At 45.5% G+C, this 20,691-nt stretch overlaps 1 protein-coding gene across 1 annotated transcript; it reads right to left on the bottom strand.

Moving 5' to 3' along the window:
- Positions 1-5,260: 5,260 nt before the first annotated feature.
- SDHAF2 (succinate dehydrogenase complex assembly factor 2) lies at positions 5,261-20,691 on the bottom strand. The gene is made up of 4 exons (XM_014866890.3): positions 20,561-20,691; positions 16,212-16,435; positions 16,019-16,128; positions 5,261-5,991 (listed from the first exon to the last, which is right to left on the bottom strand). The coding sequence occupies exons 1-4, from the start codon at positions 20,594-20,596 to the stop codon at positions 5,861-5,863; spliced, it is 501 nt and encodes a 166-aa protein (XP_014722376.2). The 5' UTR covers positions 20,597-20,691; the 3' UTR covers positions 5,261-5,860.

Below are 20,691 nucleotides of genomic sequence, written 5' to 3'. Positions count from 1 at the left end.
GCCAGGCAGTGATGCTTTTTCTCTGTAAGCAAACCTACATGGGAAGCTGCATTCCCGTCTGTATCAGTTACCAATTGCTACGATAATGCTGCATAACAAATTACCCAAAACTTTGTGGCTTAAAAGAAAAAGCATTTATTTAGTTTAAGGGTCTGTGGGTTGGCAATTTGGACTAGGCTTGGCTGGGTAATTCTTCTGGTCTTGACTGGGTCCCCTTATCTGTCGACTTTGGCTGTGGTGACTAGGACACATCTGTCATCCTCCTGAAAGCTAACCTGGGCAGGTTTTCAGGTGGTGGCAGAGGCACAAGAGTTAGGGCAAGCCCAGTTTGCAAGTGCTTTTCAAGGTTCTGCTTGCTTCACAATTACTGACATTCCATTGGGCAAGCAAGGCCCTTGGCTGACCCCACAGTCAGGGTGGAGGGTCCTGCAAGAAGGGGGAAACAGGGGTGAAGAACCTACCAGAAATCATGAAAATGATTGGTGAGGGTGAACTCAGAACAAGGGAAGTTACTTCCACAACATTAAAAATAGGTGTCTGAGAGCTCCGTGGCTTGGTGTCCCCACCCTTACTGTGGGGACAGACTGGCCACACAAGGCTGGATGTCCTACGGCCTGCACAGTGCCTGACACACAGGGCCCAATCCTCCCTTCTCCTCCGTTCATGTCTCCCTCCCGCAGAGGTGCCCGGGCCTGGCTCTCTCTCATCCTTGTCTGCGGCTCCTCATCTGGCACTGGGCCTACCACGCAGTGCTGGTGCAGACAACCTCGGCTTAGGAATCAACGAAATAGTGAAAGAACGAACAGCAAATTCCTCAAGGACAAACAAGATACGTTCTTCTCTGGTCCCCAGCATCGAGTGAAGACCATTACAGTGCATCTTTCACAAATTAGATTTCTGAGCATCATTTTTCCTGTTTGGACCCAGCCGACTGCCTAGTTCTACTTGTGCTGGAAACACAGCATCTAGTACATCTGCTAAAACCTTCTCACCTCTGCAGGACCCTGCTGAGGGGGTGGCAGCCATGAGAAAGAGGGAGGCAAGGGTCCTGCTCACAAGGGGACTGGCATCAGAGCCTCTGCAGGAACTGGCACTGGCTTGTCAGCAAAAGCGTGGGAGTCAGCGGGTGTGACGGAGGTTGGGCACCTCACCTTGGGACCCTGGACTGGGGTTTACCAGGCCTTCCCGACCGGCTACATCCAGCTCAGAGCCAGCCTCTGACTTGGAGGGAAAGGACAGTGACAGGAAGACCTGGAAAGCGTCCAACCTCATCTCTGCTGCTCCAGGGAAGGACGAAACCCTCGATGCAGGGCAGACTTTGAGCCCTGCCCTCTGGCCCCACTCCAGATCAAAGGAAGCCTCTCAGAACTCAGGACCACCACCTGCAGAGCCAGGCTGCTCCTGTCCTGCTTGGAGGGCTCAGGTGGTTAAGGCTGGAGCTGCTGAGGCTGATGCCCTCTGAAACTTAGGGTCCTGGTGGTCTTCTAGGGAACCAGAGGGTCTCTGCCAAGTCCAGTGCACAGCAGCCCTCCTCGGACCAAGAGGAGACCCAGGAGGAGAGGACAGCGGCAGGAGGAATGACGATGGCTTCCCTGTTTTGAGGGAGTAGAGCATACGGTGTAAGTGCACAGGCCCTGGCGGCCCTCGGCCTGGCTTCCAATTCTAGTTCCACCCCTTCCCATCTGACTTCGAGCAAGAAGCTTCTTCTCCCCGAGCCCCACTTTCCTCATCTGTAAAAGGGGAATGATAATTGTACCTTCCTCGTACCATTGCTGTGAGGACTGAACGAGATAATCCATGCTCTTAGCAGTGTTGGGCACACATAAGCAAACAGTCCCGTTAGCAACAATTACTAGTGAGTGTTGCTAGGGGCCCAGGTACTGTGTGAAGGGCTTTACACACGACTCCATTTAGTCCTCACACTCACATACAAGTTGAAGTTCTTCTTCTTCTCCTTTTTGCTGAGGAAGATTCACCCTGAGCTAACACCTGTGCCAATCTTCCTCTATTTTGTATGTGGGTTGCTGCCACAACGTGGCTGCCGAGTGGCATAGCTCCACACCTGGGAACCAAACCAGGGCCGCTGAAGTGGAGCACGCCAGGCCCTTTTTCCTTCCCTTTTTCCACATGAGACACAGAAGTGTGGAGAGGTTAATAACGTGCCCAAGGTCACGCAGCTGACCCATGGTAAAGCCAGGATTCTAACTTAGTTCTGATTCCGGAACAGCTGCCCTGAACCGCTCTGCTCTGCTTGGCTTCCCCTCAACAGGTGTCCTAGGATGTCACCAAATGTGCACATTTTATTAAATACCAACTACATGAACTGAAACCCACTGGCAAACAAAACGGACATCTTAATGTCATAACTCGCTTTTTAAAACCACATGCTGTGATGTTTAGTTACATAAAATACGTTCACATTGCCCTTTTTGAAGCGAACATTCTCCTCCTCGGCAGGAATATCTGGATTCAGGCGAGTCCTGGACCCAGCAAAAGCCCTGAACTCTTTTCTGGCTATGGGTCAGGAAGAGGTGGATTTCTTCTCTATACACCTCGTTCTTTGAGGCCTGATGTTACTGGATCCCTTCACCTTCTCTACCATCTGCTCTCAAGCGTCTGACTGCTCACACACATTTGTTTCTTGAAGCCGAAAGGGCACTGCTTTCCTGAGGCCACCTGTTCCCCCAAGTCTATCACCTGATGGGGGCAGATTCTAACGCCGGTCCTCGTTCCCAGAGGGCCCCCTGGGAAATTGAGGTGTCACAAGGTGGCTTAACTGGAAGCTGACCAGTATCATCAGCTTGACAGCTGCAGGACGGCCAGTCCACCCTCCTCAGGTCCAACAGGCTGTAGCAGTAAGAGGGGCTGTCAGCTCAAAGCCTCCCAGACCTGCTTGCCATTTAAGGCTGCCTGCGCTTCCTTATCACGGCATCGTCCTCTCTTCGTCTAGCCACGATAGCAGATAGACTGAAGGATAAATGTGAGTCTCTCAACCCTCCCAATGGAATTCCTTTCCCTGGAAGCAGGTGTGTGCTGGTGCTGGCCTCGCTGGAGCTGGAGGGACAGACCAGATGATCTTCAGATAACGCCCAAAGCCGGGGAGAGACGCCTTGACAATGACCCCCAACAGATACACTCCATCTAAGGCGCAGAGCTCGGGCAAAAGTTGTTTGGTCTATGGATTCTGCAGACTGAAAATGATTGAGAGGAAATGACAGGAAAATAGCCTTTACTGACCCAGTTTGACGTGTCACGCGGGAGCCTGCGCGACATGAGACTCATGAGACCACTTCAGATGGGTCAGGGCAGGGCCAGACGCCCATCCGCCCGGCGCAGGCTGGGAACGAGGTCAGTGGGCAGTGAGGCGTCCAACTGAGAGGAATGAGCCTAGCTTCTGTTCCTTACGGATCCTTGGGGGGCTGCTGGCTCTTGCTCTGTGTTTATTAATTTTTAAAAAATGCACTGTGGCCGGCCTAGTTTTACTTAATGCCTAATAAAGGGAAAAACTGTTTACATAGCACCCCTGGGTCTGAGACTGAGCAGCTGAAGTTAGCAAGATCCTTCACTTTCAGAGATGACACAAGCCAGCAGCCTGGGAAGAAAACAATTCCTTTAGAAGCATGCCATTCCCAGGTGAAAGTGGCAGCAGCTGAGCATTATGTTAAATAAGACAAAATCGGAGTAAGGAGAGATCACACCCTGGGGAATAAAGCCCCGACCGCATACTTGGCTGCTGGGCTCGGTTGCGTAAGCGTCTAGGATAGATGGGTAAGTCACTGCCCAGTGCACGTGCACTTCTTATAGTCCAGATAAATCTCTCTCTGTAAAACTCTATTTGACACTCTCCCCACAGTACATCAAATGAGGCCCGAGAATGGCCAGAGGCTGTGGTGTGCTCCCAGGGTGACGTCTTCTCGTCTGCCCTGCTTCTTTCTGCCTCCCCATCCTCACTCCCGTTCCTCGCTTAGGTGAGAGTGCTACAGAATTTTCCATCAAAGGAATCGTCACCGGGGTCTGTTTTCCCTCCAGTCTTCACGGGCTAGAAGGCACCCCGCGGTTCTTTAACAAGCTCAGCTTTCCCGTCTGCAGATGAGACTGCCCTGCACGCAGTTCTGGGGACCTCGCTGACACACCAGGCAATGTGTTTCAGGAGACAGTTTTTAAGCCTCAGGCCAAGGCCATGACTGAGCACCTCTATCTACTGAGCTCCCTGTGTCCTGGGGACCAGCTAAGAACTCCGCAAGCTTTAACGTCTGCTCAACTAGTTAAGATAGGGAGTGCCGTCACCCCCATCTCATAGATGAGGAAACTGAGGCTCAGGCCCACTCATGTCTCCAGCAAGGAAGCAGCGGGCCCAGATTTGAACTTGGAGCCAGCACCTGCGCTGCCTCCTTATTTACGAGCTCCCTTGGGTGACCGAGTGCTTACTTTGGGAAGCACCCGGCAGCTTCCTGCCTCTACGTGACACACAGGTCATCTCGGTACTGTCAAGTTTCTTTGCCATAATTTTTCAAAGCACAGATTTCTACGAAGTTTCCACTAGTACGGTAGTGCGTTCTGGTAGAAAGTTCCTGAGCTCTGGAGGCACGCTGAACTCAATGAGACTCTGGCTTTGGGACTGAACAGCGATGCGACCTTGGACATATTACTCTCTCTGAGCCCACTTTCTCATCTACAAAGTAGGTGTGACACCGCTTGTCTGCAAGAGGGCTGAGAAGCTTGAATGAGATCACGTGAGTAAAGGCTGGTTCTCTTCCCTTCTCTCCTTAGCCAGAGACACTGGGGGGGCAGGCAGGACCATGAGGCAGCCCTGGGGGACCCCGTAGCTCAGTCACACTGGAAACGTGCACCTCCTCCCTGCATGCAGCTCTAATGATCACCAACATCTGCTTCTCAATGCCAGCCTGGCTTCCGCAGGCCCACCCCTTCAGATGCTCCTGGCCCAGTCCTGGTGATGACCGTTCTGACTGGCTTACAACTCCCACGGCAAATTCTCCTAGTGAGACGGCCTCTGGCAAGGCAGAAGTCTTCTGGCCCAAAGGCTAAACACTTTCAACTAATTCATTCTGACATATTATTTCTTCCGTGACATTATTTTGTCAACTAAAATAATTACAAAGATGGGAAATATAGAAAAAGTTGCTATAGCGCTCTGTGGAGATAAAATCCATGATTGCGACCTTGTAAAACTCTATAAACATAGGACTCCGAAATATATGGGAACAGACAGAATGAAAATGACTGTGTGAGGGTTGGGGAATTGTGATTTTCCTTTCTTAGATATTCTTTAATATTCCATTATGGTTCTGTTTCCAGAGTGAACATTTCAAGGAAAACCTGATGGGTATGTTGACTCCTGAGCAGCAGGCCCGCCCCGTTCCTGCTCGCTGCCCTCATTCTGCCTGCTGTGCCTTTGAAGGGCTCAGCTCAGGGGGCTTTGATCAGCTTCCCTTGGCAGAAAGAACCAGATCGGACTGGAAAGGGGGGATTTCACAGGAACAAAGCTCTGGGCTGCTCAGGGCGCTTTCCACCCAGCACCGGCAGCCGCCGCCTCCTTTCACAGAGCACACGCGGCGCCTGAAGCCAGGAGCCAGCACAATAGCTTCCCCTATAGTGCCCTCCTGTGGCCGAGGCTGGCAACACTGACATCCTGCTTTTGAGGCCTAGGACCGAACAAAGCGTCGGAATGAGACACACTGAACATTTACACGTCCTGGGAGCGAGATGGGTCCATCCTTTGAGGCAGGATGAACGGTCCGGGCGGGTTGAGTGTCTAGGGACAAGTGGGAAAACAGGGCCGGGATCCATCATAAGCCATGCGGGTTCACAGACTGAGGCCAGGCAGGCGGAGGCGCCCAGCTCAGTGGGGCTCTTCAAAGAGGTATTCGAGATCGGGGGCACGCAGTCTCTGCTCCTTGTTTTTGTTTTTCGCAAAGTCTCTCAGCAGTGCCATGACTTCATTCTCAAATATTTCTGGGGCTGGTTTTGCTTCTGCAAGAGAAGAACAGGCAAAAAGAATTACGTGTGTTGGCCAGTCAATACTCAGGTAGAAGGATCTTGAAACTTGAAACTGCGGTCCTGGCCAAGAAGCACAGTCGATACACAGACCTCTCCATTCTTCCTCCAAATACACAAGGCAGCCTATACCAGGAGCTGGCAACCTATGGCAGCCTGTATTTGTACACAGCTCTCTGGAGCAGCCACTCCCACTTGTTCCATATTGTCCGTGGCTGCTTTCGTGCTATGATGGCAGAGTTAACAGTTGCAACGGAGACCACATGGCCGCAAGCCTAAGGTATTGACTCTGGGCTTTTAGGAACAAGTTGGCTGACCCCTGGCCTGTCCAATCTTGGCTGTACTATTTGGCTCTGCATTTGGTATTTCAGTTGTTTTCTGGGTATTGTGTTCCCTCCCCCCTCCCCAATTTCCTGAGGCAAAAGTCCTCGGTTATAAGTGACAGAAACTAATAACTCCAGTAAACTTAAGCCAAAGGGAACTTATTGGAAGGTTATTAGAGGCATGCAAAACTGACATAAACCTGGAGAACCAGATTTGAATGGACAGGCAAGAAAGACACAGAGCGAAGGCATGAGAAGGCCAGCCTGAGTCCAGAGGCAGGCAGTCTGGCAGTAGGCCGTTCACCTCCAGCTTTTCCTTCCACCTGTGAGACACTCACTTAAATTACAAGCAAAGCCTCCCACTGGGAAAGCTGATGTAAGGTGCTCTGGAATGAGCCTCCTATCAAGACCAACTATAATGCTAGGAGAGGGAAGTACTCCAAACAAAGTCTGAGTCCCCTCACTCAGCACAGGGCCTGACATTGGGTGGGGGTCTGGCATCTGTTTCTCTGTGACAATCAAAATAAGATCAAGGAGGTTTAGGGCTGGCCTGGGTGCATAGTGGTTAAGTTCGCATGCTCTGCTTCAGCAGCCCAGGGTTCACAGGTTTGGTTCCTGGGCACAGATCTACACACTGCTCATCAAGCCACACTGTGGTGGCGACCCACATACAAAATAGAGGAAAATTGGCATAGAAGTTAGCTCTGCAGCAATCTTCCTCAAGCAAAAAGAGGAAGACTGGCAACAGATGTTAGCTCAGGGCCAATCTTCCTCACCAAAAAATAAAGAAAGAAAGAAAAAACAAAAGTAAAAGGTTTATATATTGAATTACATCTTTTTATTTTTCAAATTGCAAACTTTCCCAACACGATTTATTAAGTAATTCATCTTATCCCTTCCTGATTTGTAGATTCCCATATTACATAAATTTTTGTATATACTAGGCTCTCTCCTATGCTCAGTAATCTTTCAGTGGTGCTTGTACCAATTTTACATTATTTTAATTGTTATAGCTTTACAGTACAGACTAATACCTGGTAGAGCAAATCCTCCTTTGTTATTCTTTATTTTTATGCACACTGTTTAAAAAATGTAAGTGCTTACTGGGCTTTACTAATAAGCATCTAGAGCAGGAGTTGTTAAACTATGGCCCACAGTCCTAATGTGGCCCACCACCTGTTTTTGTAAATAAAGTTTTATTAGAACACAGCCACACACACACACAAAAAGATCAAGGTTTAGGCTTCCCCCTAGGATGCTGAAAGTTGGCAAGAACACTGCTCTCACCCTAACGAGAAAAAGTTAAACTACAAATATTGCAACTTGCAAGTCATCAGAGAGCTGAGGTCACAGGGCAACCAAGTAGAATAAAATCTAAGGAAAGAGAAGCCCCTCAAAAGAGAAAGTGGACACGAGCACTTGCTCACCTGAGACAGGACAAAGGAAGAAGAGACACTCGGCACCATACATACAGGTAAGAATTCAGCTGAAACTCTTTTTCTTTTAAAGACTGGCACCTGAGCTCACATCTGTTGCCAATATTTTTTTTTTCCTTCTTCTCCCCAAAGCCCCCAAGTACACAGTTGTATATTCTAGTTGTGGGTCCTTCTGGTTGTGCTATGTGGGACGCCACCTCAACACGGCTTGATGAGCAGTGCCATGTCCGCACCCAGGATCTGAACCGGCAAAACCCTAGGCTGCCAAAGTGGAGCGTGTGAACTTAACCACTCAGCGATGGGGCCAGCCCCTCACCTTGATGAACTGCTAACAGCCAAGTGTAGGCTAATGTGAGAGCATAAAACCCCTGGGAGCCACAGACACAGGGGAGTTCACACCCACCTTCAGGTTCTTGTCAACAAACTGCCACTGAGTATGCTCCCGACAAAGACAGGGTCCAGACAGGGGGCTGGAGAGAGCCTCCCTCAGTGATTCATGCCAGGAGGGGAACGGCCGACACTGCAAAAAGAAGCATAAAGCCCAGCCCAGCCCTTCTCCTCTACAGAACAAAAGCCTCAGCAACTAGGAGCAGGTCAGTGAATCCTGTCTCCTACAGGACACATGTGAGGACCCATTTGGGCTGGTGGAAGGGTAAAAGAAAAAAACCCTCTACCCTTGTGGGAAGGGCAGGATCACTGAGAAAGCCCACCCCTAAGACCCAGGCTACAGGGATGAAGCTCGACCAGGATAACAGAGAATACCCTCCCCACCTCCCTCCTCACTTACAAGCAGCAAGTGCAAAACAACAGGAGTCTACTGCTGGGGGAGGGCCAGAGCATGGAGAGTGATGCCCTGTGAGGCACAGAAATACAGGAAGGCTGCAAGCTGAGGGTACGACAGGAACATTGAGAAACACCCTCTGGAAACTCAGCCCCCACCCTAAGCACATGGTAACAATAGAGGCTGGTGGTGCACTGAAGGGAACCAAAACAACGACAAAATCCAGTGTGAGCTTAACTCCTAACCAGACTGACTCGATCCCCAAATTAACAGCCTAGCAGAAGCAGCACGACCATTTCCAGGCAAAAAATACTACTTATCTCGGTCTTTACTCTCTTACTCATGATGTGTAACATTCAATCAAAAATCATGAAATACAAACACATAAAAGAAAAAAAAAAACACACTGTGAAGGAACAAAGCAATCAACAGAAACACACTCAGGGATGACCCAGATGTTAAAACTATTAGACAGGGAATTCAAATAAAGTAACTATGATTAATATGTTAAAGGCTCTAGTGGAAAAAGTAGACAAAATGTACAAACCGATGAGAAATTCCAGCAGAGATGGAAACTACAAAAGTCAAAAGGAATGTTAAAAATAAAAATACAGTAACAAATAAGCAGAATGATCTCAAAAGGCTCATCATAAGATCTGACATGGTCAAGGAAAGAATTAGTGAACTGCAAGATAGTCAACAGATATTACCTAATACAAATTACTCAAACTGTTACATAAAGAGAAGAATGAAAGACACAAAGGAGAGAATCCAAAAGCTTTGGGACAGTATCAAACAGTCTAACCTAAATGTAACTGGAATCCCAGAAGAAAAAGAGGGAGAAAATAAGGCAGAAGAAATATCTGAAGAGATAATGACTGAGAGTTTTCCAACAATAATGAAAGGTATAAAAACACAGATCCAACATACCCAAGCAGGATAAATACCAAAACCAAACAGACATATCATATTCGAACAAATGAAAACCAAACATGAAATACTGAAAACATTCAAAAAGAAAACGTACATTACATACAAAGGAATAGACATAGCTTACTTCTTGTCAGAAAGTATGCAAACCAGAAAATAGCACATGCAAACACCAGAAGAATTTGAAGCTGGTGGAACACTGAAGGTAATCAAAGCAACAACAAACCCAAATCCGGTTCAACTCCGAACCAGACTGACTTGATCCTGCACAGAACAGCCTAGCAAAGGAGGTGTGCCCACGTAAAGTGCCGAAAGGAAAAAGTGTGAGCCTATAATTCCATATCCACCAAAAATATCTTTCGAAAATGACAAACAAAAGCCGAGAGAATTTGTAATAGCAGACCTGCACTACAAGGTCTGCTAATAAAGGAAGTTCTTCAGACAGAAGGACTATGATACTGAGAAAAACATGGATTGATGTAAAGACATGAAGATCTCTAGAAACGGTTAAAATGAAGGCAAATATAAAAGACATTTTGTATTCTTTTCCGTATTTTAAATCACTCTCAAGATAATTGTCTAAAGCAAAACAATAGAAATGTAGCGTAGGCGTACAGCATAAGTAAAACACAGCAAGAGCACAAAAGACGGGAGGGAAGAATTGCATACACTGTTATAAAGTTCTTCCATTATACGTGAAGCAGTATAATAATACCTGAAGGTATAACACGGAAGGTAGACTGTGGTGAATTAAAGACGTACACGGTAAACCCCAGGGCAATCACTAAAAAAATTATAAAGACAGGTACAAATAATGAGCCAACAGTGGAGGTAAAACAAAATAAAAAGTACTAAATAAAAAACCCCCATGGAAATAGAAGTAAAAAGGAACAAAGAACAGATGGAAGAAACAGGAAACAAACAAAAAGATGGTAGTAGCTTTTAATTCAACCACATTGATAACTCGTTATATGTAAATGGCCAAAACACGTCAATAGAAAGACAGAGACCATAAGATTGGATACGAAAGAGAGAGATAAGTGAAAAGTCAAAGAATGGTGTGGCAGGCAGACTTATGAGTCGGCCCCCAGTATTTCCCACTCCCCGGGTATACAAGGCCTGTGTAATCCCCCGGACTGTGAATATGACGATTTTCACTCCCCTGATTAGGTTATGTTATATGACACAGTTGACCTTAGGACAGGAAATTATCCAGGTGGTTCTGACCTAATCACATGAGCTCTTTTAAAGGAGAGTTTCCTCCAGCTGGTGGCAGACGGCAAGTCAGAGAGATTTAAAGCACGAGAGGGAATCAGCGTGAGGGAGGATTGCCATAGCTGAGCCGGAGAGAGCCAAGTGGCAAGGACCGGAGAGTGGCCTCTAGAAGCTGAAAGCGATCGACAGCTAGCAAGACAACGAGATCTCAGTCCTACAACTGCAAGGAAATGAATTCTCCTAACCCCCTGAGTGAGCCTCCAGACAGGAATGTAGAACGGCTGACACTGGTTTCCCACTGTGTGATCTGGGCATGGCTTCTGACCTCCAGAACTGTGAACTAATAAACAGGTGTTGTTTAAAGTTGCTGAGTTTGTGGTAATTTATTACGTAGCGATGGAAAACTAATATAGATGGAAAAAGACATAACATGCAAACACTAACCAAAAGAAAACTGGGTGTCTATATTACCAACAGGCACTTCAGAACAAGGAATATTATCAGCGATAAAGATGGACATTGTACAATGATAAAGGGGGCAATTCATCAAGAAGATATAACAATCCTAAGTGTGTCTTCACGTAATAACAGAGCTTCAAAATATATAAAGCAAAAACTGAGAGAAATGAAAGGAGTCTTACTGAATCTACATTATAGTTGGGAGATTTCAACACTCTTCTCTTAGTAATTGATAGAAGAAGTGCAGAGTAAATCCGTTGGAATATAGAAGACACGAACAACAGTATCAACCAACTTGACCTAGTTGACATTTACAGAACACTTTACTCACAAGTGCAGAACACACATTATGTTCAAATAAATGCACATGAACATTATCAAGATACCTACATTTCAGACCATAAACAAATTTCAAGAAATGGAAAAGAAGTGAAATTATATAACATGTGTTCTATTGTCACAATGGAATCAATAAAAGAAAAATATCTGGAAAATCCCCAAATATCTGAAAACTAAACACAGGTCTAGAGCCAGCCGCTTCAGTGGCCTGGGTTCAGTGATCAGGCGTGGGACCACACCACCCATCTGTCAGGAGCCATGCTGTGGCAGTGGCTCACATAGAAGAACCAGAAGAACTCACAACTACACACAACTACGTACTGGGCCTTTTGCGGGGGGGAGGAAGAAAAAAGGAGGAAGACTGGCAACAGATGTTAGCTCAGGGTTGAAGCTTCCCCTGCAGAAAAACCAAAAAAATACATACTTCTAAATAACTCATGAGTCAAAGAGGCAGCCACAAGGGAAATCACAAAATATTTTGAATTAAATGAAAATATAACATATCCAAATTTCTAACATGAAGCTAAAGCAGTGCTTAGAGAGGGTAATTTATAGCATTAAATGCTTATAGTGGAAAAGAAGATCTCAAGTCAATGAGTTCAGCTTCCACCTTAAGAAATTAGGAAAAGAGCAAATTAAGAAGAATGGAAATAATGAAGATAACAGTAGAAATCAATGAAATTGCAAACTTAACCACTCGGTCATGGGGCCGGCAGCTGGAACATTATTTCTGTGATTAGGTTACAAAACACTGTGGCTTCCATCTTGCTGGTAGACTCTAATGTCTCCTTGGCTTGCACACTCTGACGAAGCAAGCTGCCCCATGGCAGAAGCCTTTGCGACAAGGAACTGTAGGAGGCCTGTAGGCAACAGCCAGCAAGAAACTGAGGCCCGCAGGTGAAGAGCCTGTGAGGAACTGAATTCTGCCAAGACCAGAGAGGGCTCGGAAGTAATCTTTCCCTAGCTGAGATCCAAATGAGACTCCAGACCCTGGGCCGACACCTTGATGGGGACCTCGTGACAGACTGAAGCATAGGACCCCGCTGAGCATGCCTGGATTCCAGACCCACAGAAACCATGAAATATAAGTATGGATTGTTTTAAGCCAATAAGTTTTGGGGGTAATTTGTCATGCAGGAATAGGTAATACACTGATTAAAGAAATCAAAGAAGACTTAAATAAAAGGAGACATGGCGTGTTAATAGATCAGATGATTCTAAATTGTTAAAAAGAATCTTCCCAAATCGATCTGTTGCAACACAACCCCAATCAAAATCCAAGCAGGATTTTTTTTTGGAGAAATTGAACAGCTGATTCTAAAACTATAAAATCCCAGAGGGAAAGAGAAAATCTTTGTGACTTTGGATCAGGCAGAGTTCTTAGACACAATACCAAAAGCACAACCCACTAAAGAAAACCAGTATATTGTGCTTCACCAAATTTAAAAACTGCTCTTTGAAAGGCAATGTTAAGAAAATGAAAAGAGGGCCAGTCCCAGTGGCCTAGTGGTTAAGTTCAGTGTGCTCCACTTTGGCAGCCCGGGTTCGGTTCCTGGGTGCGGGCCTCCACTGCTCTGTTAGTGGCCATGCTGTGCTGGTGGCCCACATACTAACAAACAGAGGAAGATTGGCACAGATGTTAGCTCAGGGTCAATCTTCCTCATCAAAGAAAAATAAAGAAATGAAAATGTCTCCAGAGACAGAGAGAAAAAATTTGCAAGACACATCTCATAAAGGCCTTGAATCTGGAATAAATTAAGAACACTCAAAACTCAATAATAAGAAGGGGCTGGCCCCGTGGCCGAGTGGTTGAGTTTGCGTGCTCCGCTGCAGGCAGCCCAGTGTTTCAGTGGTTCGAATCCTGGGCGCGGACATGGCACTGCTCATCAAGCCACGCTGAGGCAGCGTCCCACATGCCACAACTAGAAGGACCCACAACAAAGAATATACAACTATGTACCGGGGGGTTTGGGGAGAAAAAGGAAAAAACAAAATCTTTGAAAAAAAAACCAACTCAATAATAAGAAAACAAACAAGCCAATTAAAAAGAAAAGGTTGGGGGGGAGATTTGAAAAGACACACCACCAGAGATGTGTGAATGGCAAATGAGCACTTGAAAAGAAAAGATCCTCAATATCATTAGTCATTACCAATTAAAACTACAGCGATATAGCACTACATACTTCTTAAGAGTAGCTAAAAACAAACACAGCTAATACCAAGTGCTGATACAGATGTGGAGCATCAACCCCACCCTTCACACCCAGTCCCTGGCGATCACTGGTCTGATTTCTGCCCCTACAGTTTTGCCTTTTCCAGAATATCATATAATGAAATCATACAGCATGCAGTCTTTGAGTCTCGCCTTTTACAGGACAGGAGTCTGCAAACTACAGCCTGCTGCCTGTTTTAGTATGGACCATGAGCTAACGATTTTTAAATGGTTGAGGAAAAAAAAATTCGAAAGAATACTGTGTGACACATGAAAACTGCAAGAAATTCCAGTTTTAGTGTCATCGATAGTTTTATTGCAACACAGTCACACTCAGTTGTCTTCCTGTTTTCTGTGGCTGCTTGCATGCTCTGATAGTAGGGTTGAATATTTACAACAGAGAATGTATAACCTACGAAGCCTAAAACATTTACTACCTAGTCCATTACAGAAAAAGTTTGTTATCAAGTTCAACATACACTTATCACGTGACCCAGCAATCCTTCTGCTGGATATTTACCCAAGAAAAACTAAAACTTGTGTTCACAAAAACGTGTATGCCAACGTGTAGATTGACTTTATTCATAATGGGCTAAAACTGGAAAGAACCCTAAGGTCTCTCAATTGGTCAGTGGATAAACAAACTGTGGGACATCACTCGATGGAAGTCTACTCAACAACACAAAAAGGGGGACCGGCCCAGTGGCTCAGTGGTTAAGTTTGTACGTTCTGCTTCGGCGGCCCGGGGTTCATTGGTTCAGATCCCGGGTGCAGACACGGCACAACTTGGCAAGCCATGCTGTGGTAGGCGTCCCACATATAAAGTAGAGGAAGACGCGCACAGATGTTAGCTCAGGGCCAGTCTTCCTCAGCAAAAAGAGGAGGATTGGTGGCAGATGTTAACTCAGGGCTAATCTTCCTCAAAAAAAAAAAAAAAAAAAACACAAAGGAAGAACTACTGCTGTGAACACCACCAAGGACAGCTGTCAAACGTGTTATTCTAAGTCAGGGCCAAACATTTTCTTTAAAGGGCAGGACAGACATTTTAGACTTCGGGGCTTTCCAATGGTTGTATAAGCTTCTAGATGCTGCATTATCACATTTTATACTTGGAATCTGTAGAATGGCTTCTATTCTGTGATACAAACATTGAGTGGAAACACAAAAACAGGAGACCCAGAGTGTAACACAAATGGATGAGATGTCCCCTGACACCTTTCCCCCATTTTTCCTTGAGAATACAATCTCCAATTTAGCTGGACACGTAGAATATATTATTTCTTCCTTACGGCTAGGTGTAATCATGTGACTGAACTGTGGCCAGTGAAAAATAAATGGAAGCATGGTGTACAATTTCCTGAGAAGGATCACAGAGTATGGGGTATGCTCTTCTATACACTTTTTTCCTGGCTGAAATATGGACAAGACAGATAGAGCTTCAGTGGCCATCTTGGATCGTGAGGCAGACGACACACACCAAGGATGAAGGAGCAGCAAATCAAGAGGATTCTGGACCTCGCAACTTTTTGAAGCTACTCTGTATGCTCTGAAGTGCCTACTTCTGGACTTCTGTGATGAAAAAGAGAAATACAGTTCTGTCTTGTTTAAGCCATTATTGTTTGGGATTTTTTTTACTCCTAGCCAAAGCTAATCCCAACTACAAACAGAATTCATCCCTCACAAAGGCAGTCCCAGAGTGGGACTACTGAGGAACTCTTGCTACGCACTTACAGAGCTGTCTGCTTCCACTCCATTCCCAGAATGGTTTTTCTTCAATCTTCCCCCCCTTTGTTGTTTGGAGGAAGATTAGCCCTGAACTAACATCTGCTGCCAATCCTCCTCTTTTTTTTTTGCTGAAGAGGACCGGCCCTGAGCTAACATCTGTGTCCATCTTCTTCCACTTTATACGTGGGACACCTGCCACAGCATGGCTTGCCAAGCGGTGCCATGTCCGCACCCGGGATCTGAACCAGCGAACCCCGGGCCACTGAAGCGGAACGTGTGAACTTAACTGCTGCGCCACTGGGATGGCCCCATTAACCTTCCCTTTGATACTGTGAGCTTCCCATACAATTCCACCAAATTCCCTTTTTGCTTAAGTCAGACAGAACAGATTGCCATTGCTTGCGAACAAAGAACCTTAACTAATAAAACAAATTTTGCACACTCAAGAAAAATTTGAAGAGTGTTCAGGTTGAGTGTCTGTGGCACACATAAAAGAAGAAAAATTGCTTAGGATACAATTCCAGAGTCAAACCAGCCCAAGTCAGCCCATTGTTCACATTATGTTGCTTATCACGTCCAGTACCTGTAGCCCAGTAGTAAATATCCCAGTCATTGCTGGGCTCATTAATCAGGCGATCATAGAGGTTCAGCTGTTTCTCTGTCATGTGGTGCAGATGCTCTTTAGCAAAGAGGCTAAAAAGAAGGAAAAGAGAGAAAGACACTGAAAAGGCTGTCTCCAGTCAAAGAGAAGTGACCCCAAGACTGCCATCCCCTACCTCAGCAGGATGCAGTTTTCCAACATTCCCCTCTTTCTGCTCTCGTAGAGCAGCCGGGCTCTTTTGGTTTCTATGGATTCATCAGTTCGCTCCTGCCATGGAGGCAAAGGGATTTCAATCAAGTCTTTTTGGGAATCGGTCGGGCTGTCACCTCTGTAGAAGCATCTGAATGCTGTCATGCTGAGCGAAGGTGACACTAGGTGGCGCCTTGACACAGCAAGCATCTGAAACAAATAAACCACAAACATCTTTATAACAACAACAATGCCATCACTGTCATTCACTCAACACTTACTAGCTGTTAAATGCATTCAATCTGGGGCAGGCCTCGGGCCGAGTGGTTAAATTCACATGCTCGGCTTCAGAGGCCTGGGGTTCGCTGGTTTGGATCCTGGGCACAGACCTACACACTGCTCATCAAGCCATGCTGTGGTGGCATCCCACATAGAAGAACTAGAATGACCTACAACTAGGATATACAACTGTGTACCTGGGCTTTACGGAGAAAAAAAAATGAGGAAGACTGGCAACAGGTGTTAGCTCAGGGCCAATCTTCCTCACCAAAGAGAATACTTTAAAAAAAAATGCATTCAATCTCGTTTAGTCCTTAAAAAGTTAGGCTTATACTGTCCCATTTTACAGCTTAGGAAACTGAGGCTCAAAGAGGTTAAATAGGGGATGGCCCCATGGCTGAGTGGTTAAGTTCACGCACTCTGCTGCAGGCGGCCCAGTGTTTCATTGGTTCGAATCCTGGGCGCGGACATGGCACTGCTCATCAAGCCACGCTGAGGCAGCGTCCCACATGCCACAACTAGAAGGACCCACAACAAAGAATATACAACTATGTATCGGGGGGCTTTGGGGAGAAAAAGGAAAAAAAATAAAATCTTTAAAAAAAAAAAAAAAGAGGTTAAATAATTTACCAAAGGCACCCAAATAGTAACTGCAGTTAAAACTGGAACCTAGCCCTAACCATAAACATGTTCTTAACCAGCGCCTTTCCAAAAATTCTCCCAGCAAAAATATTTTCTCCCTCTTTCACATTCCCTTTCTCCCCTTTTCACATTCCCAACGGTATGGTTGATATTCTAGTCACTTGCCTATGTTAAAATCTGAGCACCCAGTGACAGCATGCTCCCTAATGCCTCACAGGCTCCCTGTCTAGAGAAAGGCAAAAACTATCAAGATGCAATGTGAAGTTTGTGACATCAGCAAGACGGTGGAATGGGAAGCCCCACACTCTCCTCCCATGGAGACCCCCACTCAACAACAGTACCCAGACCAATTCCCTTCATGAGAAATCCAGAAACCAATTAAGAGGCTCCTGAACCCCCGGCGAGCACAAAACCAGCTGGATCAAAGCTGGAAGGAGAATTCGTGGCACTCATTCATCATAGTCCCTCCTCTCAGCTCAGTACAGTACAACTGGAGAAAACTCCCACCTCCTGGCTTCTCCCTGGGGAGGAAAGAGTTGGAATGTTGCATCCAATATTCTGGCTTTTTGTGGGGCTGCCTCAGCGACTGGTTTATGCCTCGCCTTTCTCAGAGCGCCAACAGGACCCAGCATACTCTAGATGCCTAGGGGCCTCTAAGAACAAAGAGAGCTGGGCAGCTTTTGGGTGACCCACAGTACAGCAAGCAGCCAAGAGACCTTGGCAGCTTCTTCTTGGGTGGGGAAGGAAAAGAGTGGAGCATGCATCCAAAGTTCCTGCTTTTCAAAAAGCTGCCCACGGCAGTAGTTTCTGTCTTGGCCAACCTGCAGCACTGATGGGTCCTGGGATACACAAAAGAGCTGTGAGGCTTGCGGCAGCTCCAGAGAACCTGCACTACCACAGACAGACACCAGAGGGAGCAAAGATCCTGAAAAAAGCAGCAGCAAATGTGAATTTGCACACACAAATCCAGAGAAGGCATATCCACATGAAAGGTTTGAGAGGCCTCCAGATTCTCTAGCAGGGCAGGCTGGTGAAGGTCTTTCCTTGTACAAAGCCAGTCCGAAAAGAGTGGGAGAGGTAGCTGTTTTTTCAAATGTGTGGATCCCAACACAAAGTTGCAAAGGATGAGAAAAAATGGAAGCATGGCCCAATCAACTGAACAAAATAAATTTCCAGAAAGGGACCCTAAAGAAACAGAGGTATATGAATTTCCAGACAAGGAATTCAAAACAACTGTCATCAAGATATTCAGTGAGCTCAGGAAAACAATGCATGAACAAAATGAGAACGTCAACAAAGGAAAATATTAAAAAGAAGTCGCCAGAAATTTTGGAACTGAAGAATACAACAACTGAATTGAAAAATTCACTACAGGGGTGAAACAGCAGACCTGATCAAGCAGAAGGAAGAATAAGCAAACTTGAAGACAGGTCATTTGAAATTACCTAATCAGAGGGAAAAAAGAAAAAAGAATGAAAAAGACTGAGGTAAGAGACTTACAGGACATTGTCAAGCTGAGCAACATACACATCATGGGAGTCCCAGAAGGAGAAAAGAGAAAGGAGCAGAAAGCTTATTTGAAGAAATAATGACCAAAAACTTCCCAAATCTGGGGAAAGAAATGGACATACAAATTCAGGAAGCCCAAAGGATCCAAAGGAACACTAGAGAGCAAGATGAAAGCATAGGAAAGCATAAAGCTCACTGGTAAAGGTAACAAATACAGAATATATAACAAATACAGAATACTGTAACACTGTAATGGTGATGCACCAATTACTTCTAATTCTGGTATAGAAGTTAAACGACAAAAACATAAAAAATAACTATAAAAACAAGCTAATGGATACACAACATAAAAATATGTAATTGTGGCATCAATAACATAAGATGGGGAGGAATAAGACAGCAGAGTTTTTGTATGAGATTGAAGTTAAATTATCAGCTTAAAATAGATTACTACAACATGTGTTATGTAAGCCCCGTGGCAACCACAAAGAAAATACACAATAGAAAATTAGAAAGGAATCAAAGCGTGTCTCTAAAAAAAAAAATATCAATGAAACAACACATGACAGCAACAGAGGAAGAGAAGGACACAAAGCTATAGGATGGACAGAAAACACTTAAAATGGGAAGAGTAAGTCCTTCCCTATCAGCCATTATTTTAAATTTAAATGTGTTAAACTCCTCAACTGAAAGACTGGCTGAATAGATTAAAAAAACAAGACCGAACTATATGCTGTTACAAGACACTCATTTTAGATGTAAGCATACACACAGGCTGAAAGTGAAAGGACGAAAAAAAAGATATTCCACGTCAATTGTAACCAAGAGAGAGCAGAGATGGCTCTACTTACATCAAACAAAACAGAGTAAGTCAAAAACTGTCAGAAGAGATAAAAAAGGGACAGTATATAATGATAAAAGGGTCAATTCACCAGGAAGATATAATTATAAATATATATACAACCAACATCAGAGCACCCAAATATATGAAGAAGGAGCAGACCTGATCAATCAGAAGAATCAAGAAGAATTGAATGGAGAAACAGACAGCAACATAATAACAGTAGGAGATTTCAACACCCCACTTTCAATAACGGATAGAACATCCAAACAGAAGATCAATAAAGAAACAGAGAACTTGAGCACTACAGACCAAATGGACCAAACAGACATACACAGAACATTCCACTCAACAGCAGCAGAATACACATTCTTCTCAAGCACACTGGGAACATTCTCCGGGAGAGATCACATATCAGGTTACAAAGCAAGTCTTAAACATTGAAATCATACAAAGTATATTTTCTGGCCACAATGGAAGGAAATAAGAAATCAACAGCAGAAGGAAAACTGGAAAACTCACAAATCTGTGAAAACTAAACAACACACTCTCACTCTTGAACAAGCAATGGTCCAAATGGGTCAAAGAAGAAATCAAAAGGGAAATTAGAAAATATCTTAAGACAAAACGAAAACACAACATACAAAAAGATCATGAGATGCAGCAAAAAGCAGTACTAAGAGAGAGGTTTACAGTGGTAAACACTTACATCAAAAAAGAAAGATCATATGATATGATGCAAAATCACGATAGGTACCAGAGAAGAGTTAAGAACAGAGAGAAGGGGCGCCCAGAGGCGGTCGGACCAGTTCCACCCGGTCAATAGGTGAAATCTGAATTGGGTCTCGCCGCAAGACCGATGGTTCAACGAGGCTACGAGACAGGCACACAGTGGGCTCAAAAAAGGGTGGCAGCGACCTGAATTTCCTAAATTGCAGGCTCGACCTCTCCTTGAGTCTGCCCTTGCCCTGGGCTGTCAGGATTCCCTCCAGGACTCCACAGGAAGACGAGACTCAGTCCCCACCGCGGCCCACCCAGGACCCGAGAATCGCCACTCTCCTCACCCGCGCCAGAGCTGGCAGCACCGCGACCACCGACATTTTTCCCGACCCGCACCGGAAACCAGAGGACCGACCACTTCCGGGAACTCCCGGACGCCCGCCCCGCGGGCTTCGGCGTTGGGCACCTGAGCCGG

Source organism: Equus asinus, chromosome 17 (genome assembly GCF_041296235.1).
Source record: "Equus asinus isolate D_3611 breed Donkey chromosome 17, EquAss-T2T_v2, whole genome shotgun sequence".
Lineage (NCBI taxonomy): Eukaryota > Metazoa > Chordata > Mammalia > Perissodactyla > Equidae > Equus > Equus asinus.
Note: the sequence above shows the minus strand (reverse complement) of the source record. Positions and strands in the feature narration are given on the sequence as shown.